At 40.6% G+C, this 27808-nt stretch overlaps 23 protein-coding genes and 2 non-coding genes across 25 annotated transcripts; 18 read left to right on the top strand and 7 right to left on the bottom strand.

Moving 5' to 3' along the window:
* Positions 1-17: 17 nt before the first annotated feature.
* Positions 18-419, bottom strand: EHEL_110230 (uncharacterized protein; the record flags this gene model as incomplete). Its single annotated transcript, XM_003888230.1, has 1 exon — positions 18-419. The coding sequence occupies one exon, from the start codon at positions 417-419 to the stop codon at positions 18-20; it is 402 nt and encodes a 133-aa protein (XP_003888279.1).
* Positions 420-510: 91 nt separating this feature from the next.
* Positions 511-591, top strand: EHEL_110220. Its single transcript has one exon. It is a non-coding gene; the product is annotated as a tRNA-Leu (tRNA).
* Positions 592-711: 120 nt separating this feature from the next.
* EHEL_110210 (uncharacterized protein) lies at positions 712-945 on the bottom strand (the record flags this gene model as incomplete). The annotated part of the gene is made up of 1 exon (XM_003888229.1): positions 712-945. The coding sequence occupies one exon, from the start codon at positions 943-945 to the stop codon at positions 712-714; it is 234 nt and encodes a 77-aa protein (XP_003888278.1).
* A 126-nt stretch (positions 946-1071) lies between these two features.
* EHEL_110200 (RNA polymerase subunit beta) lies at positions 1072-4404 on the top strand (the record flags this gene model as incomplete). The annotated part of the gene is made up of 1 exon (XM_003888228.1): positions 1072-4404. The coding sequence occupies one exon, from the start codon at positions 1072-1074 to the stop codon at positions 4402-4404; it is 3333 nt and encodes a 1110-aa protein (XP_003888277.1).
* A 15-nt stretch (positions 4405-4419) lies between these two features.
* EHEL_110190 (putative Rad5p-binding protein) lies at positions 4420-4734 on the top strand (the record flags this gene model as incomplete). The annotated part of the gene is made up of 1 exon (XM_003888227.1): positions 4420-4734. The coding sequence occupies one exon, from the start codon at positions 4420-4422 to the stop codon at positions 4732-4734; it is 315 nt and encodes a 104-aa protein (XP_003888276.1).
* A 59-nt stretch (positions 4735-4793) lies between these two features.
* On the bottom strand, positions 4794-5882 carry EHEL_110180 (putative RAB escort protein; the record flags this gene model as incomplete). Its single annotated transcript, XM_003888226.1, has 1 exon — positions 4794-5882. One exon carries the CDS (start codon positions 5880-5882, stop codon positions 4794-4796), a length of 1089 nt encoding a protein of 362 aa, XP_003888275.1.
* Positions 5883-5991: 109 nt separating this feature from the next.
* Positions 5992-6717, top strand: EHEL_110170 (zinc finger domain-containing protein; the record flags this gene model as incomplete). The annotated part of the gene is made up of 1 exon (XM_003888225.1): positions 5992-6717. The coding sequence occupies one exon, from the start codon at positions 5992-5994 to the stop codon at positions 6715-6717; it is 726 nt and encodes a 241-aa protein (XP_003888274.1).
* A 65-nt stretch (positions 6718-6782) lies between these two features.
* Positions 6783-7574, top strand: EHEL_110160 (uncharacterized protein; the record flags this gene model as incomplete). The annotated part of the gene is made up of 1 exon (XM_003888224.1): positions 6783-7574. One exon carries the CDS (start codon positions 6783-6785, stop codon positions 7572-7574), a length of 792 nt encoding a protein of 263 aa, XP_003888273.1.
* Positions 7575-7663: 89 nt separating this feature from the next.
* On the bottom strand, positions 7664-9457 carry EHEL_110150 (uncharacterized protein; the record flags this gene model as incomplete). The annotated part of the gene is made up of 1 exon (XM_003888223.1): positions 7664-9457. The coding sequence occupies one exon, from the start codon at positions 9455-9457 to the stop codon at positions 7664-7666; it is 1794 nt and encodes a 597-aa protein (XP_003888272.1).
* Positions 9458-9625: 168 nt separating this feature from the next.
* On the top strand, positions 9626-11725 carry EHEL_110140 (uncharacterized protein; the record flags this gene model as incomplete). Its single annotated transcript, XM_003888222.1, has 1 exon — positions 9626-11725. The coding sequence occupies one exon, from the start codon at positions 9626-9628 to the stop codon at positions 11723-11725; it is 2100 nt and encodes a 699-aa protein (XP_003888271.1).
* A 96-nt stretch (positions 11726-11821) lies between these two features.
* EHEL_110130 (dephospho-CoA kinase) lies at positions 11822-12385 on the top strand (the record flags this gene model as incomplete). Its single annotated transcript, XM_003888221.1, has 1 exon — positions 11822-12385. The coding sequence occupies one exon, from the start codon at positions 11822-11824 to the stop codon at positions 12383-12385; it is 564 nt and encodes a 187-aa protein (XP_003888270.1).
* Positions 12386-12431: 46 nt separating this feature from the next.
* On the bottom strand, positions 12432-15506 carry EHEL_110120 (putative exportin 1; the record flags this gene model as incomplete). Its single annotated transcript, XM_003888220.1, has 1 exon — positions 12432-15506. One exon carries the CDS (start codon positions 15504-15506, stop codon positions 12432-12434), a length of 3075 nt encoding a protein of 1024 aa, XP_003888269.1.
* Positions 15507-15676: 170 nt separating this feature from the next.
* Positions 15677-16405, top strand: EHEL_110110 (triosephosphate isomerase; the record flags this gene model as incomplete). Its single annotated transcript, XM_003888219.1, has 1 exon — positions 15677-16405. The coding sequence occupies one exon, from the start codon at positions 15677-15679 to the stop codon at positions 16403-16405; it is 729 nt and encodes a 242-aa protein (XP_003888268.1).
* Positions 16406-16492: 87 nt separating this feature from the next.
* Positions 16493-16705, top strand: EHEL_110105 (ribosomal protein S21e; the record flags this gene model as incomplete). Its single annotated transcript, XM_059743550.1, has 1 exon — positions 16493-16705. The coding sequence occupies one exon, from the start codon at positions 16493-16495 to the stop codon at positions 16703-16705; it is 213 nt and encodes a 70-aa protein (XP_059599533.1).
* Positions 16706-16768: 63 nt separating this feature from the next.
* On the top strand, positions 16769-17443 carry EHEL_110100 (putative CDK-activating kinase assembly factor MAT1; the record flags this gene model as incomplete). The annotated part of the gene is made up of 1 exon (XM_003888218.1): positions 16769-17443. One exon carries the CDS (start codon positions 16769-16771, stop codon positions 17441-17443), a length of 675 nt encoding a protein of 224 aa, XP_003888267.1.
* EHEL_110090 (ubiquitin-like domain containing protein) lies at positions 17412-17942 on the bottom strand (the record flags this gene model as incomplete). The annotated part of the gene is made up of 1 exon (XM_003888217.1): positions 17412-17942. One exon carries the CDS (start codon positions 17940-17942, stop codon positions 17412-17414), a length of 531 nt encoding a protein of 176 aa, XP_003888266.1.
* Positions 17943-17963: 21 nt separating this feature from the next.
* EHEL_110080 (uncharacterized protein) lies at positions 17964-18791 on the top strand (the record flags this gene model as incomplete). Its single annotated transcript, XM_003888216.1, has 1 exon — positions 17964-18791. The coding sequence occupies one exon, from the start codon at positions 17964-17966 to the stop codon at positions 18789-18791; it is 828 nt and encodes a 275-aa protein (XP_003888265.1).
* A 276-nt stretch (positions 18792-19067) lies between these two features.
* EHEL_110070 (putative transcription regulator protein) lies at positions 19068-21692 on the top strand (the record flags this gene model as incomplete). The annotated part of the gene is made up of 1 exon (XM_003888215.1): positions 19068-21692. The coding sequence occupies one exon, from the start codon at positions 19068-19070 to the stop codon at positions 21690-21692; it is 2625 nt and encodes an 874-aa protein (XP_003888264.1).
* Positions 21693-21839: 147 nt separating this feature from the next.
* On the bottom strand, positions 21840-21963 carry EHEL_110067. The gene has a single exon (XR_009467991.1). It is a non-coding gene; the product is annotated as a miscellaneous RNA (non-coding RNA).
* Positions 21964-22369: 406 nt separating this feature from the next.
* On the top strand, positions 22370-23587 carry EHEL_110060 (protein kinase domain-containing protein; the record flags this gene model as incomplete). Its single annotated transcript, XM_003888214.1, has 1 exon — positions 22370-23587. One exon carries the CDS (start codon positions 22370-22372, stop codon positions 23585-23587), a length of 1218 nt encoding a protein of 405 aa, XP_003888263.1.
* A 322-nt stretch (positions 23588-23909) lies between these two features.
* Positions 23910-24713, top strand: EHEL_110050 (leucine rich repeat domain-containing protein; the record flags this gene model as incomplete). The annotated part of the gene is made up of 1 exon (XM_003888213.1): positions 23910-24713. The coding sequence occupies one exon, from the start codon at positions 23910-23912 to the stop codon at positions 24711-24713; it is 804 nt and encodes a 267-aa protein (XP_003888262.1).
* An 89-nt stretch (positions 24714-24802) lies between these two features.
* EHEL_110040 (uncharacterized protein) lies at positions 24803-25282 on the top strand (the record flags this gene model as incomplete). The annotated part of the gene is made up of 1 exon (XM_003888212.1): positions 24803-25282. The coding sequence occupies one exon, from the start codon at positions 24803-24805 to the stop codon at positions 25280-25282; it is 480 nt and encodes a 159-aa protein (XP_003888261.1).
* A 447-nt stretch (positions 25283-25729) lies between these two features.
* Positions 25730-26506, top strand: EHEL_110030 (uncharacterized protein; the record flags this gene model as incomplete). Its single annotated transcript, XM_003888211.1, has 1 exon — positions 25730-26506. The coding sequence occupies one exon, from the start codon at positions 25730-25732 to the stop codon at positions 26504-26506; it is 777 nt and encodes a 258-aa protein (XP_003888260.1).
* Positions 26507-26783: 277 nt separating this feature from the next.
* EHEL_110020 (uncharacterized protein) lies at positions 26784-27089 on the top strand (the record flags this gene model as incomplete). Its single annotated transcript, XM_003888210.1, has 1 exon — positions 26784-27089. The coding sequence occupies one exon, from the start codon at positions 26784-26786 to the stop codon at positions 27087-27089; it is 306 nt and encodes a 101-aa protein (XP_003888259.1).
* EHEL_110010 (uncharacterized protein) lies at positions 27086-27808 on the top strand (the record flags this gene model as incomplete). The annotated part of the gene is made up of 1 exon (XM_003888209.1): positions 27086-27808. A coding segment is annotated over one exon (723 nt), but the record flags the coding sequence as incomplete, so codon positions are not given.

Below are 27808 nucleotides of genomic sequence, written 5' to 3'. Positions count from 1 at the left end.
TTTGATGCATTAGGATTTCAATTTTCTTTCTTTTCATGCATCCACTTCCACAGGTATTTTCTTTCTTCAAGTAACAATATGTGTGGAAACCTCCAAATCTTGTTGACCACAGGCTTTATATTAAGGGCTTCTTCAAGATAGGCATGCCTCCGTATGTGTTCAGTCAGGCCCTTCTGGTCCTCTTCCAGACTTTGATTTGCATCTCTTTTTTCCATAGAGGAAATTGTTTCTATCTTTTGATTGCATTGGCTATCTATATCTTTCGAAAAACACGGATGATCCTCATGGTACTTCACATAAAAAATCTCAAAACATATCTTACATCTCATAATGTCAAGAGAGAAGTATACCCCATTTGTAGGTTCTTGTTCCAAATCTAATTTGGAAATCCACAAGGCATTTTCTGCTGTCTCTGTCATGGCACAGGGCATTCTATGAAATGCAATGTCATGTCTCCGCAGATAGGAAGTTACGTAGTTCGCAAGTTGCCCGTTGTTGGGGTAACGGAGAGGTGCAATGGCCGAGTGGTCTAAGGCGCTGGAATTAGGCTCCAGTCTCATTGAGGCGGGGGTTCAAATCCCTCTTGCACCAAGATTTTGCTAGAAGCCTTCTTTATTGCAAGTCAACTTTATTATATAAATCTTCGTCTGGTTAAACTTAGGTTTATGCATCCGGAGCCTTGTTATAGTACTGTGAAGAGCGATATGCATCCTATCCCCCCCTCAGGGCTAACACCATGTGGACAACATTTCCAGAAACTATGTTTAGGCTAGAAAGCGTGTCTTTTTCTTTCATCAGTATTCTTCCATTGCTTACAAGTCTTTGCTGTTCTGCTGGTATCAGCTCAATGCTTTCTATCTTCAGCTTCAGGTCTAGGACGGTTTCTTCAGGGTCGACATTAAGCTCCAAATCTCTTCCAGCTATCGTCTTAACTTTTATCTGCATGTTCCAGGCCTATGTTTACAAAACAAATATCCTGCGTCTTATAATAGACATCAAGTGACGGGTTAGATACAAGCCCGTATACTGCAGAATTTCTATATCCAGTAAAATTTTTAGCGTTCATCCTGGATGAGGGAAGATCAGAGACTCGAGCTTATAAAACTTTTCTTCAAAGAAAAAGGACTGGTCAGACAGCACATAGAATCATATGACTATTTTGTGGATCATGAAATAAAGGCTCTTGTAAGAGCAAATCAGATTGTGGACTCTGACATTGATCATACATTTTATCTCAAGTATCTGGACATCCGTGTTGGGATGCCAAGCGTAGAGGAGAACATGGTTAATTACAACGTGTTTCCGATAGAGTGTAGGCTGAGGGACATGACGTACTCTGCAAATATTTACGTCGACATAGAGTATGTTAGAAACAGGCAGATAATTGTTAAGAGAGATGTTTGCATCGGAAAGATGCCAGTCATGTTGAGAAGTAGCAGATGCCACCTTAGAAAGGAAGCGAAAATCTCAATAGAGGGAAACAGGGCGAAGGATAGGAAGATCAAGGAGTCGCAAGAATGTCCCTTGGACGTTGGAGGATACTTTATTATCAGAGGAATCGAAAGAGTAATATTGATACAGGAACAGCTTTCCAAGAACAGGATCATCATAGAGTCTGGACCGAAGGGGCTGTTTGCTTCTGTTACGTCTTCCACAGATGAGCATAAGAGCAAAACATCGGTAACGATCAAAGACGATTGCTATTACTTGAAGAACTCGATGTTTAATGAAGAGATCCCTGTGGTGATAGTGATGAAAGCTCTGGGGCTAACCCAGGACAAAGAAATAGCTGAGTGTGTTGGAAAGGAGTATTTTGATATTATGGTTCCCAGTTTTGGCGAGTGCATATCGAAGGAGGTGTTTACAAAGGAGCAGGCTCTTCTTTACATAAGCAACTATATAAAGCTAAGACCCGAAGACAACAGAATAGAGGAAGTCCTCACCATATTGTCCGAGAAAGTGCTTCCAAATGTTCAGGTAGAGGGATGCAACCTGAGAAAGAAGGGGATTTACATAGCACTGATGATTAGGAGGCTTACACAGACAAGGCTCAACATACTTAAGGAGGATGATAAGGACTTTGTTGGAAACAAAAGGTTTGAGCTTGCAGGACAGCTGCTGTCAATTCTTTTTGAGGACACATTCAAAAGATTTAATTTTGAGTTAAAGAAGTCTATAGATAAGATATTAAGCAAGAGATCGAGAGCCCAGGAGTTCGATGCACTGACATTTTTGAACCTACAAGCCAATATGATAACGTCCACCCTCTCAAGAGCAATTTCAACTGGAAACTGGAATCTAAAAAGATTCAGAATGGAGAGAAGCGGAGTTACACATGTCTTGTCAAGACATTCTTACATATCTGCATTGGGGATGATGACGAAGATCAACTCTCACTTTGAAAAGACAAGAAAAGTAAGTGGGCCCCGATCGCTCCACACGTCATCCTGGGGCATGCTTTGCCCCGTCGACACACCTGAAGGAGAGTCATGTGGGCTTGTGAAGAATCTTGCATTGCTTGCAGAAATAACGACTGATTCGGATGTAAGGCCAGTTCTGGACTTAATATTCAAGCTCGGTGTTGTGGACATCAATTCTGTCTATACAAGGGAAATACACCAGAATGGAATGTTTTCTGTATTTCTCAACGGTGATATTATTGGAATAATCGACAAGGTAGACTTTTTTGTGGAGCAGTTCAAGCTGCACAGGAGAAAGGGACTTGTCGGGAAGTTTGTGTCGATTTACAAGGTGATGACAGAAAGGGTTATCCACATAGCCTCAGACAATGGCAGGGTGTGTCGCCCGTTGATTGTTATTGATAAGAAAAAGATAAACAGGATGATAGTGTCAAACGAGATTGATAAGTGCTTTGAGGTTTTAAACATTTCAGAAAGGCCAGAGATGGAAAGAGGAAAGACCTTTCTTGACTGCTATCTCAAATACAAGTCGTTTTCCGATCTATTGGAAGAGGGCTTTATTGAATATCTTGATGTCAACGAGGAGAATGACTGCCTTGTTGCACTTAAGCCTGAGGACATGGTGGAAGAGACAACACATCTTGAAATTTCTGAATTTGCAATTCTAGGATATGTAGCGGGGCTAGTGCCATTTCCCCACCACAACCAAAGTCCTAGAAACACATATCAATGTGCAATGGGAAAGCAGGCCATCGGTCACATATCTCTAAATGTCAAGAAGAGATTTGATCCTGTTATTTTACAGCTCACATATACGCACAGGCCCATGGTATCCACAAAGATACTCGACCTTATCAACTACAATGAAATACCTGCAGGGCAAAATGCTATGGTTGCTGTCATGAGCTACTCCGGGTATGACATAGAAGATGCTCTTGTCTTGAACAAAACATCGATTGAAAGAGGGCTTTTCAGGGTAGAGGTGTATAAAACAACCACGACCTTGTTGAAAAAGCATAGTAGCGGCATGTCTGATGTTCTCTGGCCTAATCCCAAAGAGAGTGTTTTGGATGAGGATGGGTTAGGAAAACCTGGAAGGATGGTGAAGGACGGAACCATTTATGTGAATAAGATGTCGCCTGTGGAAGGCATATATAAGTTTACAGGGAAGGTCCATAGAGGAGATCCTGCATATATTGACAAGGTACTCATTACAAAGTCCCAAGACCAGGTGCTTATAAAAACTATGCTGCGCCAGACAAGACCACCAGAAATAGGGGACAAGCTTAGCAGTAGGCACGGTCAGAAGGGTGTTGTAGGATTAATTGTTAGACAGGAGGATATGCCCTTCAATGACCAAGGAATTGTCCCAGATATCATCATGAATCCTCATGGATTTCCATCGAGAATGACGGTCGGAAAAATAATAGAGCTAATTTCTGGTAAGGCTGGCTTGATGGAGGGGAAAATCTTCGACAGCACTGCATTCAAAGAAAACTCTGTTGAAGAAACATGCAATATCCTCTCCAGACATGGATTCAGCTATTCTGGAAAAGATTGCTTTACAAGCGGAACAACGGGCGCACCATTGACTGCATATATATTCTTTGGACCGGTATTCTATCAAAGGCTTAAGCATATGGTAGCAGATAAAATCCATATGAGGGCACGAGGGCCTAGGGCAATACTCACTAGGCAGCCAACAGAAGGTAGAAGTAAGGACGGAGGTTTAAAGTTAGGAGAAATGGAGCGTGATTGCTTGATAGGATATGGAGCATCTTCTCTGATTACAGAAAGACTGATGATATCTTCAGATGTATTTGAGGCCTACGTGTGTAAATCATGCGGGGTGCTTGCATTCAAAGGTTGCTGTGTTGCCTGCAAGGACAAGAATCCTACAAAGATAAAGATGCCCTATGCATGCAAGCTTCTGTTCCAAGAGCTCATGTCCATGAACATCCTTCCCAGGCTTCATCTTGAATGACTGATTTATATCCCCATGAGCGGGTCGAGATTTGAAAGGGAGTTAGAATTTGTGCAGCTTCTATGCAATCCCGAGTATCTTAGATGGCTGTTTCATCAAGGTTATTTTGAATCCGAGGAGTTTAGGAGCTATTTAAGATACTTAGAATACTGGAAACATCCGGAATACTCGAGGTTTCTGACTTATCCTCAGTGTTTGACAATTTTGGAGCATCTAAATAGTGAAGATATTAATGATACAATGAAAGAGGAAAGTTTTTTTTCGGCCCTAAATGAACAGCAGTATTTTATCTGGCTGAACAAGCATAGAGAAGATTGGAATAAACCGTAGAATATAATCAAATTTATTGGTCTTGGTGTTTTGAGACCTTTGTTTTTGCTTCGAAAGGATCACATATCTAAGGAGTCAAATTCAAATGAGAATTTTGTTTGATAAGAAATATCCTCGACTACATCTTTCTCCTCTATTCCCAAAGGCTTCATGTCTTCTTCTGTGACAGGGCTATCTGATTTAATGATGTATGTAAGATAAGTTCCTTCTGGACAGCATTCGGTGTCTGAATTTAATCCAATTACCTTCATTACAGACTTCCTTTGCACAAATGCAAAAAAGGTTTTTCCAAGTATAGGCCTTCTGGTATTAACGGCTCTTATGTAACTCACTTGTTCCTTGTGCTCGGCCTTTATAATGCTCTTCGTAAAAACCGTACCGTAGGCAGTGTCGATTTTGTACATATACTCTGATGGAACTATTTCGCTATCTTTTTGCTTTAGGGAAAATGCATCTGATGACCCCTCGTCTCTGACAGTAACTACCAGTGTATTGTCAAGAACATATCCTGCACCACACATCGAGTTACATCTTGAGAACATTTCAGATATTTCCTTGAGGCCGTATTCGGGATATAGAAAAGGAACATTTCCAAAGTTCCTTGCATATCTATATATTCTTTCTGAGCAATCTCTGTTCTCACCAGCGATTCCATTTACAAGAACCTCTCTTGTTTTTCTGGACAATTTTCTGTAAACCTCCTCAAGACTCAGACTACCTTTAAACAAACTTCCAATTAAGTTTTTTTCCTTAAGGCTCAGAAAATCCGAATCTGCAACCTCGGTTTTGGTATAGGGTATTTTGTACACCTTCCCAGATGAGTCAATATAAAAGTGTTTCTGTACCTTTATGAGTCTAAGAAACTCCATCATCCCTGTTTTCTCGAGCTCCACAATATGCTTGTCTGTGGGGCGGAATATTGCAGGAAATGCTTCAAGTAAAAGCTTTGATTCACCGCTTCCCTTGTTTAGGATGCAATCCTTGACATATTTACTATTCCTCAAACTAGAGTATCCACAATATGTGGATCCATAAATGCCATTATCATCAAAAACTATTGCGTTGCTGATATTCTCTTTCCGAAACCTTAGGCAATCTCTAATTGTTGTTCCCTCAAATCCCAAATCGAATAATTCAAACTTCTCCATTTTAGGGCCAAGGAGCCACTCATTTCTACCTAGGTGAAGACTAGTATTAGCTTCATCTAAAACACGTCTCATGACATGAATAAATCTTTAAGTGTAAATAGAGGCCGCCATGGCTTGCAGCCATTATTCAAATAACTGCTTGGTTAAATTTGAATGCTGTAAAAAACTGTATCCATGCAGACTATGCCATGACAAGGCAGAGAGCCATAAGGCTAACAGGTACGAAATTAACCAAATGATGTGCATGGGATGCAGCCTATTGCAGCAGAAAGCACATTCATGCATTCAATGTTTCGTAGAAGTCTCTAAGTACTTCTGCCCTAAGTGCAACCTATGGGACAGCTCTGATAGCCAGATATTCCATTGCAACAAATGCAACGTCTGTAGAAGAGGAGATCCTAAGACTTCTTTTCATTGTGATGCCTGCCATACGTGCCTTGTTGCTACAGGATCAAAGAACCATACACATGTAGAAAATACCACCTCTGGAAATTGCCCTATATGTGCAGAGGACATGCTTGGAAGCGTGGAGATTCTTGTTCTCCTCAGATGTGGGCATTCCTTACACGAAAGATGCTTCAATGAGTTTATAAGAGAAACCTACACATGTCCTATATGCTCTAAGCCAATAGGAGACACGTCTACGATCAACAAGAAAGTCGAGCACCTTCTCGAAATGGAGCCTTTTTATCCAGGAAAAGAGGCTAAAAACATTGCCAAGTGCAGTAATTGCAATAACCTATCAAGCTGTAAATCTACATGGGACAAGTGCCCTTTTTGTGGTTTCCACGGCATTGTATCAACTACAAGCCAAGAAACATGCAAGAAGCTGTAAACAGGTATTTGAAACTAATTTAAAAATGTTGGAAAGCTCTTTGTTTTGTGTTTCGGTACCCTTTAATGCTGAGGATTTCAATCGTTCCAGACACAAATGTTTTTATATCGCACTTGGATATTGTTAAGAGGCTCTACGAGGACGAGTTCCCCGTGGACGTCATCATGTCTATATCAAGAGTTGTTTTGAGGGAGCTGGATTACAACAAGGGGAAGATGATAGAGGCTAGAGAGGCCATAAGATTTCTTGAAAAAGTGTATAATGCACCAATAACAGAGCTAGAGGGGAGGTTGAGAGACAGTTCAATGGATGTCGTGGACTGCACCAAGCTAATACCAAATACGAAGAACAATGACGATGAGATTTTGAATTTTGCATCTAAGCAGATCCATCCAGTGATATTGACGGATGACAAGGCCTTTTATCTTAAGTCCAAGTGCTATAACGTCGAATCTGTTCTTGTACACAACACAGCATACGAGGATCTTAAGCTTAAGATTCTGAAGATTTATACTGGAGTAGAGCCTATGGACATCGACGAGGACAGTAATAAACTAGAGGAAGATGGAAAGATAAAGGAACAGATTAGAGACAAGCTCTTTCCTGTTGTTTTAGCGATAATGGAAAAAAGCATAGGCAAGCCGTACGTTCTTTTTTTTCCAAACGACCTAAAAATGATAACCCTTGACTTTTTGCTGGATCTGATAATCAAGGAAAACTACTTGTTCCGCCCTTATCTCCCGAGAAGATCAAAAGAAATAGCTCAGAGTTTGAAGAAGAAAATTAAGGATGCACACGGCAACGACCTTCATGCCCTGGGCTCCGAGCTTCTTATGCTGTTTAGGATCGTGTATTAGTGTTATGTTCATCTTCTTTAATAAACTTATTATTTTTCCCTAATACCTCAAGGAAATCATTTATTTGGGGCTTCTGGCATGGATGGCGCTCACACTTCCAAGTCTAGTGCATAGGTTTGGCTGCCCACTGAAACATTTAACTTCAGCCCAGAAGCATTTTCTATATAGTAGGCAAGGGTCCTAATGCCGTCAGAAACCCTTTCATATGTCTTCTCTATATCTAGCTCTCCGCTGGTTAAAGACTCTACTTCTAGGCTCAGTTCCATTCTAAGCTCTACGCTGTGGCTTCCAGAAAAGGCGAAGTAAATGAAATGCTCTGAGGTAATATGGATCGTACGGTCTTCAAGCCTAGCATTGAGCAGGTATATTGTGTTTAGTAGCATATCAAGTATGTCTGAGGAGTCTCTCTCTTTCAAAACCTCCTTGTATTTTGAAACTAGAATGTCCCGATTACGAGATAGTACTCCAAAGTTCAACATGCAATCAAGGAGCTTTGCTAAGATAGTGGTTTCCCAGCCCCGGGTTCTTTTTATAGTCAAGATGTTCAGGTGCCTTTCAAATATAGCAGTGTAAAGCTCCTCGTTCCCCATTCCTGGCTGTAGGAGCTGGTATATCAAAGGGAAATACCTACAGTTAACAGTCACACAGACTTTTTTGAACAGCTTTAGCACATATCCTTTTGGAATATTTTTGTCAAGAGGAGTCTTTAAGCATACCTCTGGGATCTCCTGATACATTTTTATCAAAAGTTCGTCTTTGACATACTGTGTGAGCTTTGAGAACACAGCTGCTAGTGATGTGTTTATCGCTTGTTTACTAGCGCCTCTCTTTTCCATGTAGAATATCATTTCCTCCCTCTTTCTATATATTGACTTGTGGTTGTTTCTTGTTATAAGAGAAATAAGCGTATCAAGGCATTGATCACGATGAAGCCCAAGTTTTATGCAGCAATCTATAGCTATGCTCCTATGAATCTTGTACTTTCTCACCATTCTAAACCCAAAGTACCTTGAGTTGGGATTCTGCGACTCAATAAGTCTGAGAATGAATGTCTCGACCCTTGGGGTTTCTTTGCCAACCTTCAATAAGAATTCAGCAGCTTCAATGGCTAATGCTATTTCCGCTTGCAGGCGCACTTTGTCTTGGGGTGGGATTATAGCTCCTTCAATTGAATCCAGAAGGCTTTTGTCTGGAGTAAGCTGATTTTTTGAGTGGAGTATTCCAAATATCTGCAGAAGCTTTATCTTAAGAAAGGGATCGCTGCTTTTCATAAAGAGTGAAAGGAGAAATAGAATATCGTTTTCAGTAAGGTCAATCCTCTCTGTTTTCTTGAAGATATCCACTATGATCTGGGACTTGACATAGACTTCAGATGAGTCTTGGCTTATAACAGAGACCCTTGCATCTGGATTCAGCCTAAAGAATGCTACCAATGCTTTCTTATGAAATGGGTCTCCTTTTCCATTTGGACAAACATGTCCCATGAGGTTAGAAAGAGCATGTCCATCATTGCTAAGGTTACAGATCGAAGTCAGTGCATCGTTTCTCGTCTCTCTCTTTCTCAAGTCTTTCATGATTGTATTTATTGCCATGATAACATGCTCATTGCCTTCCATAGCCATTAGCCCAAGGTATCCTGCAGTCTTTATCCTTAGAATGTCAGACTCACATGCATTCAAGAAGTCGATCTCATTGACCTTATAGGAAAGCATCTTCATATATATAGACTTCAGTACATTGGAGTGCCTTATGTAGGGCTCCGATCCGTTTGAAGGAATCATCTTGCGCTTCTCTCTTATTATTGCACTTTCTTTTTTGCAGCTGGGTAACTCGCGGAAGGAAGATATGAATGCGGCCAGCAGAGGATCTACTCTTGTTGACATTTGTTGTTAAATTTGTCCAAACATTTAGAGCCACAGTTTCACAATTGTTTATGGCCATTTATACTTAGGATTTGGAGTGTGGCACATCCTAGACCTGCATTTCTGGCCTAGGAAACTCTAGTCACAATTTATACAAAAGATTTTTTTCTGAAGAGGAGAACAGCCCTTATGGATAGAATGATTGAGGAAGTAGTAAGGAGGAAATCACGGACGCCAAGCGAGGGCCTAAAGGAATTGCTCAAGCAGAAAATGCCCGAAGAGCAGAGGTCTGAACCCGGCATTCAAGTAGAATATGAGTTTGTAGTTAAAACCGATCCCACAAGGTTCGCGGAATGTCCCATTATAGATACTAGTGATGGCCATTACTTCTGTACTTTCGATGGGAGAGACCTGATGTTTGATCCCAATCAGACATCACCGTACATTTTTCTTCCGTTTCCTCTACGTAAAGCAATATTTCACAGGAGTGGAGATAAATTATACTTCATAACTTTAGATACATCCAACAAGCTTCAATACTCGTTGCTTGTTAATGGATATCCTTCTGAAGAACGGTATGTGATCTCAAGAAATGTACAGAAAGTCACCAAGCAGTCAAACAAGGTTTTCTACATTTCTACCAAGAACGAGCTCTCGTACATAAACATGGTTGTGGAAGACAATGGGGTTCTTAGAGGGCGAATGTGCACTTCTGGAATCAAATCGAAGGCCAGCATTGATATATTCTATGCCAGTTCAACTCTGTTTATGAATACAGAATATAGATTTCGTAGAGAAGATGGAAAGGAACTGCCTGTTCAAGGAGACAAGATGTGTGAGATGGGAGGAAAGATCCTTGTTTTGGATGGAAGGGAGAAAGAGTCTTGCATCTTTTTACTAGATGAAAAATACTGTGTGGCCAGCCAGCTCAAGATTCCTGCAGCGGGACGTGCAAGCGACTTGTTTCCATTGGGTAATATTACTGGAATAGTTTCTGAGGAGGTTTTGTATTTGGTTAATGAGCGCAATGGGGAGTTGTGCATAGCAAAGGAAATTGACTTGAAAACGCGTCCTCTCTGTATAAGCCTTTACTTGAAGGAAAATATTGTAAGAATATCTGAAATAATAGTGGGTGAAGATCTGTCTTCAAAAGAATCTAGTTCCTCCGTCTTAAAAGACTTTAATGTTGAATCGAATAGCTCAGTTGAAAAAAATAGAGATATTGTAGAAAGTGCTTTGCCTGGTACAGGTAATGTAAAGATAGAGTCCTCCGAAGATGGTTATGATACCAGCCCAGACAAGCTCTTTCTAGTTGGAAGCGATACCCCTTATGCAAATTTATTATTAGGAAACCATGCAGGCGAGGAAGGACATAGGATGGCAGGGGAAGGAAATGTTTTTTCAAAAGAAGATGTTTCTGTGGATAGCTTCAGTCCATATATACCGGACAAAAACGATTCTGAAGAAATAAGGCGTCTAGATGAAAAGATAGACATGGTGCTAAGAGCCCAAAAAGAAATTGGAGAAAAGATGAGTAAGATTGAAAGGGATAACAGTGAGCGGTTCAAAAGATTATTAGAGATGCTTGAAAAGTCCTATGAGTCTAAGAAAACATCAGGGACACAGGTGTTTTCGGCCGAAGAATTGCCCAGGATGGTTGAGATATTGAACAACCTTGAGGCCCGGCTTAGAAGTGAAACATCTAACGAGTCTAAGGTTTTGAACTGTGTCAAGAAGATCATTCTTGGTACGCTCGTTCCAGCGGTCGAAGCAGCAATGGATGAAATTAGAATCCAGATGATAAATGAGATAAGACTCATTCATAATGAAGACCACCTTAAAAATGTTAAAAGAGCTGTCGATGGGCTTCATAGCTCTTTCAACAAGCAAAATGAAATCAAAGGACTTATTTCTGAAGGGCTGATTGAAGAGGCTGCAGAAATTGCCATCAAGGGATCAGAGTCTAATCTTGAGACATTCGTCTCTAATGTAGAAATATCCTGCTTAGAAAATCTTGCATCTTCCATGCTTGTTGCACTTCTTGAAAGGGTTCTGGTAATAGCCAAGGACGACTTTAAGTCCGTCTATCAGAACTTTACGTACATGGCGATGATGTGCCTTGAGCCCAACGATCTAAATGACGAAGAGGTGCAGGTATTGGAAATCCTAATGACATACATCAATAATATTGAAGACCTCACTCTGAGCGATGTCAAAGGACTGCCTGTCATTTTGGACTTTCAAAGACTTAAATTGAACAAAATCAAGGACAAGAGAGGAATCAAGTAATTAATGAGGTGTACTAAACTTGCTTTAAAGCATTTTCTTAGATCTTTTGCTGGACATTCGTTTATTTTACTCATGCAATATGAACACCCTTAGGCCATGAGAATCATTGCCATAACGGGAGGTATAGGAATGGGGAAAACGGCTCTATTAAATATCCTGGAGGCGAAAGGCCATGCAACAATCAATACTGATGACCTGGTTCATGAAATATTGGGAGGAGAAGACATAAGTAGCCTACGCCAAAGGTTCTTTACTGATACGAAATTCAGAAAAGCCCATGAGAAAAGGATAAGACCAAAGTTATATGCAAAGATGGCCAAGAGGATAATATGTCTACTTCTCGCAGGGCATTCAGTTATATTCATCGAGATTCCATTACTGTTTGAGCTAGATCTTCACCACTACTTTTACACGATAGTAGTTGCTTGTGATAAGAACCTTCAAATCGAGAGGGGAGGGAAAATAACTTATTTCAAGGAGAGATTGGCCCTTCAAATACCTATAGAAAGGAAGGTTGAGCTTGCTCAGAAAGTTATATATAACAATGGGGACATCGACAACCTAATAGACAGTGCTAGTAACATCTGCTTTTCTGGATCGAGTATTTATTGCTGCCTATTAATTATATCAACTGTAATTCTTCTTATGGTTTGTGAATAGATTCCTAAGCCCTTCAAATACACCACATTAAAAGCAGTAGGCCGGTTTAATTCTTACATCTTCTAATTCTTTCGTTCTTAAGGTCAATCTCCTCTTGGAGATCTTCATCCGTGCCAAACTCATAAACCTTGACTCTAAAATCATCCACATGCTCTTTAAACACCTCGTCATCTCCGCACAGTTCAAATAGCCCGACAGAAAATACCTTAACAGACTCCTGTGTTATATTTGGAAACGATTTCATAAATAGCCCAACTATGTATTCCGAAAGAACGTTGAAGTTGGGGTTGATACCGTCAAGGCTCGGAATATCCTTACTTATACGAATCATAAATGCAAGCAGAAGGCATTGCTGGTCAAAATTGTACCTCATGTCTCTGTCAAATATTATTCCAAGAATATTTTCTAGAGTGGACATGTAGTTCTGGGTGTAAAACTGGAAAATCTTCTGCTCGTAGCACTTCTTGAAGATTATAGTTAGGCAGTTCAGAGACAAATCTGAAACGTCTCTTATGCATATTAAGGAATAGAGGAGTGTGTTGTATACTTGGCGAAACGAAGGCTGGCCAAACAGGGAAGAAAAGAACGAATTGAACGAAAACAGGAGCATGCTTTCTATAAGAAGAAGATAGTTCTTCGATATCTCAAGATTCTCATCTGCTTGCATCAAAAAGGGAATAGATGGCTCTATCAAAGCAGAGATCATAAACGCTTCCCTTTGCAGATATATAACAGACCCATCATTTTCCACGTTGCGCACTATACTTGAACCCAGAGCAAGAATTGCAGGCTCCTTGTAGATCGAATTGTTCTTGTAGTCAAAAATGACCTTCTCACAGACCATATTTACAAAATCATCCTGTACAAACTTTGAGTCGATCACCGTAGTAAACAGTTCGATAATCTCTGCCTTCACTGCCTTGGCATTGTTGAATGCAGTTCCTTCCTTGCCTTCAAGTATTATAGAGTTGCAAATGTCAAAGATCCTGAAGAACTTCGGAAATATTTGAATACAGCTAGAGGGACACGTTTCAGGAAGCAATCTATAGGTTAGCGAATGGGACTTGAGGACATGCGAAATCATTTTTGCCTCCTCCACGTTGGATATCATATTCGGAAGACGGTTTATGTGCTCGTCAGCAAGAATGTTGAAGTTTAGCAGAGAAGATAAGAGAAGATCCGCATAGCCCAGAACCCTAGATTTGTAGTCCCTTGTCTTAGGGACTTCTTTTATGACAAGCAGGAGTGCTTCATAAACAATTCTCTTCTGATAAAATTCTAAGGTCGCTGTAATTCCAGGCAAGTTCTTCAGTATATAGACAATGAAGATCTCGTCGTTTTCCCTCTGCGTTAAAAACTCCACGGGGCACTTCTCCACTATCTTAAAGAAGTTATCACATGCCATGTCCTTGATTCCCTCATGGTCCTCATCCATAAACTCAAAGAGCTTTTTAACAACAGTCTTCAAAAAACTCTTGTTGTGAAGGAGAAATCGATGATATTGCCCGATTATGAACATAATGTTCGAAGCTATAACCGCCTTGTCTGTTTTAAATGACTTCATTTCGCATAATGCCAGCAGATGCTTAAGAATGTTCACAAAGAACTCCCTTTCATTTACTTCCGAAAATGCACCTGATATAGACCCAATAGCCCAGCATAGTCTATTTAGGTAGTTGCAGTCCCATTCTTTGTCGTCAAGCTGCAGCCCAACCTTGCTTATAAAGTACTTCTTCATATCCTCCTCAATAAGGAATGCCAAATGATATAGGCATCCTCTCATCTTTCTATAGAACTCTATCTGGTCCGTGTCTGTCATCTTTTTTCTTATTACTTCGTTGTATTCGTCGACCACAATAAATACTTCCTCAGGCCTTGGCATCTTGTCGACAAGAGTTCCCATCAGCTGGTTCAAAATTCCGATATAGTTCGACCTCCTTAACCTTTTTGTGGAGTCCTGGCTGGCGAATGGAAATTCAGAATACAGATCAAACACAAACTTATTCCACATCTCAAATGCAACAGAGAAAATATTTGAGTTGTTGATTTTAGATATTTGTATAAGATATCCCAGCCCAACCTTTGTGTTGGTAATGTCCCTTGCCTCAAGCAAGCTTATATAGACCTCGTAAAGGGACGATAGAAGCTGCGCAAGCTTAAGGATAAAAACTTTTTCGGACTTGTCCATTCCTCCATACACCTCGTATATTCTTTCCTCTTGAAACTTGTTAAAGTACATCTTAAGAAACTCAACACATTGCCTGTGGATTACAAGGATCTTTTCTTTCTCAGCATTCTCTATTTCATGGCTTCTGGAAAGACTTCTGTTCCTTCCTAGGTCAACAATCTCAATCAGGCAACTGAGGCATGCAACACTGTGCATGGAATTTAGATGCTCCAGGACTAAATCGATTATTTCGGTGAGAAAGATGAAGTCAAGTGGCATGGATCCACAAAAGCACTGGAAGGATTCTAGTGTTGCTTCTAGAAGACTTTCATCCATTTCTGTGTTTCGGGAATACTCGAGAATGGTTTTTATGAAGCCAAATATCTGCGGAAACTCAACTTTAAGCTGATTCCTTAGTAGCCTCTTTCTGACAGTCGTAATGCTGTCTTCAGAAAAGATGAAGACCTCCTCATTAAGCCTTTTAAGTATGTTCAGACTGTTTCGGCATACCTCCATGCTTATTCCCTGGGACACGCTGATAAGATCTGTTATAAAACTGGGCCATCGACGGGGCCAGTCCTTCTTTGCAATTTCAATAAGAATGGTGTTCAATTCCTGCAGGACATAATTTCCTTTGTCTCGACCTTTGGATTTTTCAATGACAAGCTGAAATACATACATTCTGAGCCCTTGCTTCATTCCCTCATCAAATAGAGACCACTTTACCTTTATCATGCTTTCTAACAGTTGCAACGCTACATAATGGCTTTCCTGAAGCTTGCTATTGTTCAAGATATAATCAACCTTTGTCCATGAGTTTGGAAGTTCCTTAAACTTGAGCAGAACCCTCTCGGCTTCCTCTTTTTTTCTGTTATCTGGGCAGTTTGCATTCATTACAACCTCGTCAAAGATATCAATGTTAAGATCCTTGTCCAAGTCCAGAATCTGCTCCATTTTGGGACTAGGTTTTAAAAATTTTATATTCTATTCAAAGAGTTGGAGCCTGGAAAAGAGAGCCATAAATATTCCATCCTGCTGCATAAATATAAGAAGCTCCTTGATGTATGTCCTGTTGACGTGTGATTATAATTTACTCTAATTTGTTTATCCAGTGAGGCCTAGAGATGAAGAAAAATAAACTCCTTGGAGGAAATTGGAAAATGAGCTCGTCGTTACAGACTTTCGATATAGTCAAAAACTTCAAAAAGAACTTCTTTGACGGGAACGACGTGTTCATAGCAGTTCCATTTCCCTATATCCACACAGCAAGAATGAAATTTCCAGAATACATCAAGGTTGGGGCGCAAGACTGTAGTCGGTTCAGAAATGGGCCGTATACAGGTGAAGTCTCTGCAGCAATGGTAAAGGAAATGGGTGCTGAGTATATAATAATAGGTCACTCTGAAAGGCGTAAGTGGTTTGGGGAAACTTCAGCGGTTATATTGGAAAAGATAAGAAATGCCAGGAGTGAAGGTTTGAACATCATTTTATGTATAGGAGAGGATGAAGAGTGTAGAGAGGATGGAAAGTATCTAGACGAATTAAGGAATCAGTTACTTTCGCTAAGAGAGGAGATGTGTGGGGAAGACATTGATATTGCATATGAACCTGTGTGGGCAATAGGAACAGGAAAAGTTCCCACTAATGCCCAGATTAAGGAGATAGTTTCAAATATAAAGAAGTGGGGTAAAGACATGAAGTTTAATGGGCGTGTAATATATGGAGGATCTGTCTCGATGCTTAACTGTCAGGCGATTCTCGACGTAGAAGAAGTTGATGGATTCCTAATTGGGGGAACCTCCCTGAAGATGGACTTTTGTATGATATCTAGCGAGATGGGGACAAAGAAATAGCAACTATAGAGGGTATTTTCAAGCACATTTGTGAGTTATTGTTCTGTTCAAAATTGCTTAAAATATTAAAAATGTTGGAACCCTAAAATGGTTTTTGAAAGAAGAATTTGCTCATTGGGGAAAACGCCGATTCCATCCTCTGACAAGGGATCCGTGCAGATTGTATTGGCAGTACTGGATCAGTATGGCCAAGTCACTGGGGAGTCGACGATTTACGATATAAGCGGAAGTGTTAGAAGATCTGGCTCGGGAGATGATCTTTTACTTGAAAAGATAAGGTTAGAGGAGTATGGAGCTTGAATAAAATTTATACTACATTTGTGAACATGCTTATGATAAATAGTCTCTCTATTTTTACCCTGGATGGAGGAAAGGCGATGCCCAGTGTGTAAAAGTGATATTTATTTGAATCCGGACATAGTCATATACATAAGTCCTTGTTTCCACAAAGTGTGCGAGTCTTGTATGTTTAGGATATTTAACAGGGGACAGGCGCCTTGTCCCGAATGTGGGACAATGCTAAGAAAGGTGAACTACATTAAGCCAACATTCGAAGACATAACAGTTGAAAAAGAATGCAAAATACGAAGAGTCCTTCTGAGGGCTTTCAAGAGGGAAGAGGAGGAATTTGGCGGTGATGTTGTGAAGTACAATGATTATCTTGAGAAATTTGAAGAGCTTGTGTTTGAAGTTCTGGATATGAGAAGTGAATCTCTTGTAAAGGAGAAAATAAAAGAGATACAGGATATGGGAGAGAGATCTGTTCTTAATCCTGCACCAAAAATTATTTCTGGCAAGAGCGCTCTTCATACTAGAAAGAGGCAAAGCCAAAATTTGAAGGAGGGGGAAAGCAAGATACAAAAGATCAGCGTTGTTGCCGATTATTTTGATCCAGATGAACTCCCAAGAATAATAGCAAAGCCCTCCAGGAAAATCTATTTACCAAAAGGTTTTCTTGAGCCGAGTCTTCCTAGTGGATTGCTGCACGAGACGATTGTATCCTTTGCTATCTCGTCACTGTATAACCCCAGCATATAGTATCAAGAGAAGTGGAATCATTAGCTTGTTTTAAAATCAAATCAATATACTCTCCAAGATTTTCCATAATCGCAGCCTTTTCTTCTTCTTCCAGACCCTCAGGTATTTTTGAGATTTCCTCATACTGTCCTTCAACAACTTTTTTTGCTATGGATTTGATGTCTATGGCTTTCGGCAGTGGCAAGATCTCTTCTTTTAGGTCTTCCTTATGAGGAAACGCATGGGCTCTAATTTCATTGATGGTCATCCCACTAGATGCAAAATCATTAAAAATGGTATCTGGGCATCCAAAACATCCTAGAGGGTTTTCATATGTGTCGGAATGACTTTCTAATGGAAAGTCAAATATGCCCAATACGTAGAGCCTTCCATTAAATATTATTGACTGAGAGGAGGTAGGTATGCCATACTTCAAGGCTATCTTAGCCTTTAAATCCTCTATATCCTTAAAATCGCCATCTATGTAGAGGTTTTCGTGGTTTATAGCTCTTACGATCATTTCTTATTTAAGCCCTACCTTATGGAGAAAAATTATATAGATAGAGTTCGAAGAGCTTTAGAAGTACTTCCAGAAGGTGAAGATGAAGAAAGAAGAAGAACGAGCCATAAAAAAACACGCAGCTTAGTAATAGCAGAAAGAACATACTCGGTGGGCTGGGATCACACTTTTTCAACAAATCATAGAATACTGTATCCTAAGGAGTTTGTAGGCGAGTTTGGTAATGAATCCACATGCAAGAACAACTCTGTGATTGGCAAGCATAATGCACCCATTGAACTGGATACTGCTAGCAACATTTATTATGAGGCAGAATGCTTTCTAGGGGGAGAGGTTGTGGCAAGAATTACTATGTCCGGTGACATACATCTTTCTGAAATAGCCAGGTTTCTAGTTGGAAGTGACGGCCTGTCAAGCAAGGTGTTTTTTGCCATAGGAAAAACAATCTATCTTCAAAGCACTGATGATAGCTCTATAAAATTTGCCACAATGGTATTTCAATTGAAAGTATTTAATATCAAGAAATGGGACATTAGAATTGATAAATGCATAAAAGACATATCAAAGGAAATATATTTTCATGACGGAAGGTTTCTGAAGTCGATTCAAATTGTAAAGACATTTTTTTCACATAAAAGCACGAGTCCGTATATGTCTGTAAAACATCTGCATGGAAGAGCCCAATTATGCAAATGCTGTCTAAAAAACAATGCAGTACTGAAGATGGTTAATGATCCTATCCTCCCGGAAAAGAAAAAGTTTATCTGCAAGAAGTGCTTTGAGCTTCTGTTTCTAAACAAGGAGGGAGATAACCGATATGACGATATCGAGGTAGAGTTTCTTCATTAGTATAATTGGACATAAAGTAAATGATATGCCTGAATTAGAACCTTATATAATATTAACTTTTTTCAATGTAATTTATTCATTTAATTGTGATGATGGTTTATTTTTGACATTTGCAAAGGATGTAGGCGGTGGAATGGAGAGAAACAAATTCTTTTGATAAAGTGAGTCTTCTAAGATACGATTTTGAGCATTATATACTATATCCGCTACCTAAATGAGCACAGAGATCTAGGTGAAATAGGCTAAAACAAATTGGTGGAAAAAAGCACCCCTTCTATGCCGAAAGATTACGAAAAAGATCTTGTGAATCAAGAAAGTGAACAGTGGCAGGACATTAGGAATGCAAGAAAAAGGTATTATCCCGAGGGGAAGGAGTATTCTCATGAGGAGAGCACTCCAAGGTACGGGCCTCAAGTTGATGTGAGGAACACAGCCAGAGGATATTATTCCGACATGGGGCATATGCCTTCTAACATGATAGGAAAAGTCGGGGATTCTGGACTGGATAATGGATACCATTCTAGAGGATTGGCAAGATCCCCACCGCCCAGAACGTCTCATGAAGATGCAGACCTGAGTGATGCAATGATGTTTTTAAACAAAATCAAAGAAGAGTATGCAAATGATATGGTGACCTACGACAACTTTCTGGAAACAATGAGGGATTTTAAGTTTGGAAAAATTGATGCAGAGGAGGTCTGTAGGGCTGTAAGGGTTTTGTTCCGAGATAAGGCTCATCTTATAGAAACATTTAATGATTATTTGCCTGCTCATTTGAAGTTTTACGGAACATCCTCTTCTGTGGTTGGCTCTACATCTCAACTACCTGATAGGCCTGGCCCGTCTATTGGATCTTCTCCGCAATACCGAGGAGGTTTATACGGGCCTGGAGGAAGAATACCTAATCCTCAATTAGGAATGAATCCACCACCACATATGAACCCTCATTGTGGGATTCATCAAAGTTATGTAAGTCAACCCCCTGTTATGCATTCATCTGTGAAAGTAACAGGGCAAGGCGGAAAGTATATGCCATACGAGCAAAGAAGAGGAGAGGATTTTGAAAGAATGAAGGCAAGACAAGCACAAGATTTTATTCAGAGAGTCAAAAAACGCTACTCCCACAATCCTAGCATCTATAGGTCTTTTGTAGAAATTCTTCAATCACATCAAGTAAAAAATGGATTGTTTGAGAAAATGAAGGCAGAAGTAAACAGCCTGTTGTGGGAAAGCCCCGATCTATGCGAAGACTTTGAAAGAAATTTTGTACCTGCAAGAAGGTATATAGTACACGATGAAAGAAACGTCCTTCAAAGGATCAAAGAGCTTCTGAAGAGTAAGAATCTCCTTGATGATTTTTTGAAGTGTATAAACTATTTCAACCAGAAGTTTATCAACGAAAAGGATCTTTTGGAGCTAATGGCGCCTCTTCTAAGGAATGAAGAGCTCATAAAAGGATTCAAATCCTTTATCAACTATAAGGAGCCCCTGAGAGAGACTCCAAGAAACCTTGAAAAATATAGAAAGGAAGGATCTTACAGAATTCTTCCTGAAGAATTAAGAAGTGAAAGGCAAGATCCCATATCCAGGGAAGTATTGAATTTCACATGTATAGGATGCCCAACTTTTGAGTCTGAAGATTCAAATTACGTGTTCTTGAAACGCAATGTGCATGAAGAAGCATTGTTTAGAATTGAGGACGAAAGGTCAGAGGCAGATTTGGCAATTGAAAGAATTCAATATTTCATAAATTCTCTAGAGCAAATAATCAGTCTCAACAAAGACTCAGAAATTAGTATGAGAGATATAAAAATGTCTCCAGGTATCATAAAGGAAATTTTGAAAAGCATTTATGACAAGTCTGCACCAGAGATACTTGAAGGAATTCTGATGAAGCCCCATATAGCCATACCGATTGTAATTAAAAGACTTTATATGGTGAACAAGAAGCTTAGACTTTGCATGAGAGAGAAGAAAAAGATATGGAGAGAAGTTGTGGAAAGAAATTATCACAAAGCATTGGATGTTGAGGGGCCATCATATAAGTCTTCAGAAAAAACCATTTTCACCACAAAGAATATCGTAGAGACAGGAGAAAAAGGATTGAGAGTTTTGATAGACGACCAGGATGTGATCGAAGACGTCATGGATCTTTGCAAAGCACACATAAAGGCCAATCAGACAGATGGAAAGAAGGCGCTTGTATCTAACATGAATTCAGCTTTGGAGACCATCTTCAAAAAATTCATAATGGACGAGTTTGCCATTGTTTCTGATTTCCCTCTTTTTTGCATTTTTAGGTTTTCAATTATAGTATATGAGAGACTACTAGAAATTAAGAAGGCAGATCTGTCCAAATCGGAGCTAGAACAGCCAACCGCCTCCAAGTACCTTGAAGTAAAGAACTCATGCCTTGAATTTATGAAAAAGAACATTGATGGATATGCCTTTGAGGATAGAATTAGGGAACTTACTGACTGTAAAGGATTCAAGCTTTACAACATAAAAAAAATGATCTCTAAGATAGAAAAGCAGGTCATAGCCCTGATCGAAAATAAGCAATCATTTGATTCTCTTCATGGAATAAGCGAATTTGACTCTGGTGAGATTCTCTATTGCTTCAAAAAAACTAAGAATCTTATTGAGATTGGTGTTATAGGCCCTAAAGAAGACGAGGCGTGGGATGACTATATCGAAAAGTTTGAAACGCTGACTCCCTGCGAGGGCGTACTAATTTCCGATGCCGCGTTCCTACCGAGAACTTGTAAGAAGCCACCAATAACAGGTTGTTTAAAGCAAAATATGAAAATACAATTGAGTCCTGGGACTTACAGGATTAAGTATATTGCTGACTCCGAATCTCTTTACATGGGCCCTAGGATTTCTTCAAAAAGGAAATAGACTTTCGAAAAAATTCCATTAAACACCCTGTTTCGATGAGTGCTATTCTCGAGGAAATGCGCGAAGACGCTGGATAGAGTTAAAAACATTATTCAAATAAAGGCCCTAAAAGGCCTATGCCAAAAAATAACACCTCCCACCAAACATGAGAGGGGCTTATGCCACGAAAGACATAAGACTCAGCATTGCAATGGTTTGGATTTCCAATCTAGCAATCTCTCTATCTCCGTATAAACGTCATTGATAGAGACCTCCTGCGTAAGGACACGAAGGGGTAATTTTTTTCTTTTAAGGCTAAAATTGTCTCAATTACCTCATCCCAAATGATTAAAAAATTGGTTTTGGCCACAGAAAAAGCCAAGAACTCTAGAAAGGGAAATCTCAAAATCACATCAGAGGAGATCGAGAGCTTGATATGCCCTATAAGGTTTAACTCAGATGAATGTGTAGAGATCATGTGCAAAAATGATAAGATGTTCAATTAAAATAAACTCTTTATCCCTTGTAGGCATTATTAATAGAGTATCCTGTAGAAAGTTGTTTGACCTTTCAAAAGGTGCATAGCGTCCCGAAAGCACTGCAGAGATATAAAATAGATAAATATTTGCATATCATTGCAAAAATTAAAAATAATTAAACATTTAAAATTTATTGGAGCTATCCTTTAAAGCCGAAAGATGGACAAAAAAGTTTTGACTTTTCCATCTGAGAAGGTAGGCCTGTCTCCAGACAACGCAGAGTTTGATCTTGTAATGGCTAGAGGAGATTATCTGTCAAAAAACAAAAACCAGAAATACATGGTCATTGGTATGCTAGGGACGGGGACCTTCGGTCAGGTGGTTAGGTGTGTCGGACCTGATGGCGAAGAAGTTGCAATTAAGGTGGTGAAGAATCAGCCAAAGTATTATAACTACGAAATGAACGAAGTTAGAATTCTTCATAAGCTGCTTTACAACAACTTAAATGACAGATTTGTAGCCATTAAGGATGTATTCATGTATAAACAACATCTATGCATTGTAGAAGAGTTACTTGGAAGAAATCTTTACACATTCTTGAAAATGACAAGATTTAAGGGCCTGGATCATTCTACGGTTAGAACTATACTTCAGCAAGTACTTGAAGGAATGATCCAGCTTTCAATACTAGGAATCATCCATTGCGACTTAAAGCCAGAGAATATTCTCATAGCTGATTATGACACTTTCAAGGTGAAGATAATTGACTTTGGGTCAGCAGTTACCTCTCCCCAGGGATCACACTTTTATGTTCAATCGAGATATTATCGTGCACCTGAAGTCATCCTTGGGATTCCGTATGGATCAAGCTGTGATGTATGGTCTCTTGGGTGCATAGGATACGAGCTGTATGTTGGGCACCCGTTGTTTCCGGGAAAGGATAACACAGACCAAATAGGAAGGATCTACGGGCTGTTTGGGTCGCTCCCTATGTTCATGATAGAGCATGGAAAGAACTCGAGTGTCTTCTTTGAGAAGGAAAACGGATACAGATTCGTGGGACAGCCATCCAGCTTTACCTTAGAGGACATGAAGAAGGCGATAAGGTCGAAGGATAACATGCAGGAGGATGACGATGTATTCATAGAGTTTTTGCTGAGGGCATTGGAGCCTAGCCACCTGGTGAGGCCGGATGCTAGGTCGTTGTCGGCCCACTCGTATCTCAAGATCAAGGACCGTGGGGGAGACCTCTGCAGGGCACCCTCGAGCAGGAACGGAGTGCAGCAGAGCACTCTTCCGTCGAGTAAAAGCATAAGGCACATGTCCACAACTGGTGTGATTCTTCCCAGTAAGAAGCAGAAGCCAAGCGATGACAGGAGGAAGATATCGGTTTACGGGATTTCGTATGAAAACAATCTAAACAGGGACACCGAGTGAGCTTGGGTAGTTGCATCAGGGGCTTTGGCTGGTGGGGCACGAGCTCCTGTGTTCTGCCAGGTGCCCTCTACGTTAGCATTTGGGCAGGACGTGTGCTTCAAGAGGAGACAGTTCCTGGGATAAAAGTTTTATTAGACCTTGCGAATATGCGGGCTTTCAGTGTGTGCTGGGATGCATGCGCCAATCAGAATATAATCTTTCCGTTTAATATATTGAGTGCCTATGGCAGGTGTGATTCTGAGAGCTTTTTATTTGTTTTGTTAATTCATGTCACTTGGCGGTATATAATGACTGCTGAGTGAGATGAGTGAAGTACCCTGGGATGATTATTGCAAGGCTGATTCTGGGAGGATTTGCTAGGTGCGATTTTGACCTATCTTCATTCATTGAAAAAGACAGCAAGTACTGGCCAAGGGTGCTCGACTACAGTGACCAGGGCCTCACCGAGTTTCCCGAGGAGATATTTGAGGTGTCGTCGACCTCGTACTTGGTGGAGGTCAATATCCAGAAAAACAAGATATGCTCTGTACCTCCTGAGATAGGAAAGCTGGAGAACCTGCTAAGGCTCTACATGAATGACAACCAGATCTCGTCTTTGCCTCCGGAGATCGGAAATGTAAAAAAGCTCCGGATGCTTGATGTAAGCAACAACAGCATCAGGTGGCTGCCTGTGGAGATTGAGCACCTGCAGTACCTGAAGAGGCTTGATGTGAGTAACAACAGCCTCCAGAGGCTGCCTGCGAAGATGAGTGGGCTGTTGTATCTCGGGGAGGTGTATGCAGACGGAAACGAGCTGTGCACGATACCGGATACATTTGCAGGGTTCCGCTCCCTTGAGAAGCTGAGCCTCCGGAACAATCTTTTTGAGGAGATACCGGAGGTGATAGGGAGGATGAGGTGCCTCGAAAGGCTCGACCTTCGGAACAACAAGATACGCAGGGTAAGGCGGAAGGTTGCAGACATCCTGTTTGACAACAGGAGGCTGGAGCTGATTGACCTTCGGGGGAACGACCTTGTGAAGGAGAGTGATGCCGAGTGGATGGGGTGGGAGGAGCTCGGGAGGATGTTCGGAAACGACGTGCTCCTGTCACAGCTAGCAAGACCTGGAATTGATGACGTGGAATGAGTACGAGTTGTTAATGAAGTGCGGAATGAAATTTCCATATCCGGAATAATTGGGAATAAATGTATAAATAGAGCGGAAAGTGGAAGGCAATGCTTGCAGTAAGTGTTATTGGAATGATTGGGCTTTTGGGAGGACTGAGGGGAGAGAATCCTCTTGTCTGTGAAGGAGAATGTGTGTCTCCCAGTGTAAACAAGGAGATCAAGGTAGCAGAAGAGAGATGCAAAGACATGAGGGAGAGAGGTGAGAAATTCTACAAGTCTGTTGTGAATTTATATAGCCTTGGGCTGACAGAGTCCATGAAAAGATGCTTGGATGAACATCCAAGTGAGAAGGGACAGGAGCTATACGAGGCGTTGGTTTCTGAGAATGAGGTGCTTCAAGAGAAACTCGAGAGGCTCAGGGAGGCGGTTGAGAATAGCGAGAGTAGTTTTGAAGAGCTAAAGGGCCTCATAACCGACGCGGCTGAGGCATCATTTAGGACATCCAATGCTATGGTGATGCTGAGTATGGAGGTTGGATTCAATGAGATGAGAGATGTGCAGTCAGGTTCGCCACAAGCCTCTCAGTGAGGCCATCTATGCTACTATTGTCGTATCATACGAGGGTTTGATATTGCCTAATAATTAAATGATAAGTAGTGGTTTGTTATTTAGTCTATTGCTTCACGATGTTCCATTTGGTGGATATTCTAATAATTGTACTATGGTGCATCCTTCCATCTCATTGATGGATAGTGGGGTGATGAAATAGATACAGGAAGCATGTAGATCAGTGAGATAAAAAAGATAAGGATGAAGCGTCTTACCTTATACATAGACTGGGATGGTGATGAGTGCCTCTCAATGTAGGCGATACAGCAGTCCATGTTACTTTTGCATACTCTATTTGGGTTCACCCTTTAGCAATGATTGGCTGCTAGAATGATACTGTATAAGTGATATGTTCGAAGACACTGCTTTAGTGGTCTGGAGTAAAATAGACAAATGCAGCAAATTGCTAAGTATATAAGGTAAGTGATGCAAGATTCCATGCAAGCCCAACCTGGACCAGCAAAGCAACTAGATGATTCAACTGTTCAGCAGACATCAAGTAAGGATCATGGTCAGTTATTAAGTGATAAGTTTGTTCAAAACACAGTTAGTGGATTCTTCTTTTTATTGATGGCCCATGTATTTCTCTGGGAATACGAGAATACAACGTTGGGAAAGTCATGGAATGTGGCGCTCTACACACTGGCAGCTGTTGGAACGCTAGGATATCTACTGTGGATGGTTATGAAGGATCGTTCTGGTGGTGAAATCAAGGATGTTCTGAAGGAGAAATGGGTTGAGATTGCGAGTATGATACCTGTGGCTGTTGGGCTTATGAATATTGCCAAGATTGCCAAGAACGGTACTGTACCTATGGATATGGGTGCACAGAGTTTTGGGATGTTAGCGATTTGTACTGTGGTGTTATGCTTGCAACACCTTTGCAAGAAAGATATGTCATGGGGGCAGGTAGCAATGATTATAGCTGGAAACATCATAGTGGTTGCAGGGTATCTTACTAGTCCTAAGAAATACTTCATTCCCATGATAGACCTACGTAACCATAGGATGTATGCCGGGATGTGTGTATTTGCGCTGCCTCTATTACTTGCATCTATTATGAAAGGGAGAGCAATCAATAAGATGGTCTCTTCTGCAGTATTTGTGACGACAGTTGTAGTCAGTACTGCAGTATCCTTGGTTATTCTAACATATGATAATCTGTCGCAATTGAAGCCATACGAAAATTCTGATGCCCATTGATTCGAACAAGCTGTAGTGTTAGACCACTGTGACTTGAATGGGCGACTAGTCGAGCAAATATTAATATTAATAAAGACAGATATATTCTACAAGTTGTTATGTTATAGTGTATCTTGGGGTATGCGGTGATATGTGTTCAAGGATATGGGTGTGGTGCATCCTCACCTGCTCTTTGCTACGGCAAGCTCTGTGCTGTGGGTTAAAGGAGGCGACTGGCGAATAGAATTGCAGAAGGGAAAGTATAATAAAAGGGGAGTATGGCTGGTAAGAAGGACCGATGAGATTGCTTGTACTGGAAACACTCATCCTGCTTGACAGAATTTGGTCCCTACCTGTAGAGAACATCGGGACTGTTGAGTTAAAAAGCTCGGAAAAGGCTGTAGTGTTTCCACTAGTCTTCTTTGGAGCTAATGCTGTTGTGCTGCCGAACACAAGATTCAAAGATGTGAAGAAAGTCACGGATGAGGAATCGTATATCAAAGGGTTTATGGGCTGTATTGCAGATGTAGTATTATCATTTACATATTATAATGCATACTGTAGAGATAACGTTCGGCTTGGGGCGATGTTTGAAAGAGGATGAGAAGACATATGAAGAAAGTATCTGAGGATGCATTAAGTGTGTATGTAAGAGGGAGAAACACGTTTAGCGAAGTATTACTGATGGTATACGATAGGCTATTTGAGTGTAATGAAAGTAACGAGAGAAGAAGGATGTCGGTGTTTGGAAGGTGTCTTATTGCTGAGGCTGATGATGTAATGGGGAAGGTATCTGATGCTATGGATGAAGAATCAAAAGATAGAATGAAAAGTTTCTGTTGCATAGTAAGAGAACGTGGAGAGAAATGCTGTGATATAGAAAGATGGAAGCAAATAGTGGATGCAGAGAGTATAGTGTGTGATGCATCTTTGAGTCTGTATAGTAAGCTTCCTGAGGAGGAGCTTTTGGGGCTGCTGGCTGAAGGATGTATGAGAAAATTTCTCGAGAAAGTGGAACTTAGTAAGGAGGAGTTCAATAAGAGAGGATATATGGAATACAGTATTGTTGACACCAAGTTAGTTCTAGACACGTATGATAAGCACGGGTGTGAAGTTATGGAAGAGATAGTTAGGCAGATGATGCTGGGGAAGGATGGAAGGGAGATAGATTCTAAGTATGTTGAAAAGGTTGTTCGGGTTGTTGATGAGAGGAGGAGAAGAAGGGAGATGGAGGCCAGTAGGCATGCGGCTGAGTTGCTAGGGGAGGAGTTGTCAGGTAAGAAGAGTAAAGGAAAGGCAAAGGGGAAGAAGAGTAAGAAGAAG

Source organism: Encephalitozoon hellem, chromosome XI (assembly GCF_000277815.2).
Source record: "Encephalitozoon hellem ATCC 50504 chromosome XI, complete sequence".
NCBI classification, from domain to species: Eukaryota; Fungi; Microsporidia; family Unikaryonidae; genus Encephalitozoon; species Encephalitozoon hellem.
Note: the sequence above shows the minus strand (reverse complement) of the source record. Positions and strands in the feature narration are given on the sequence as shown.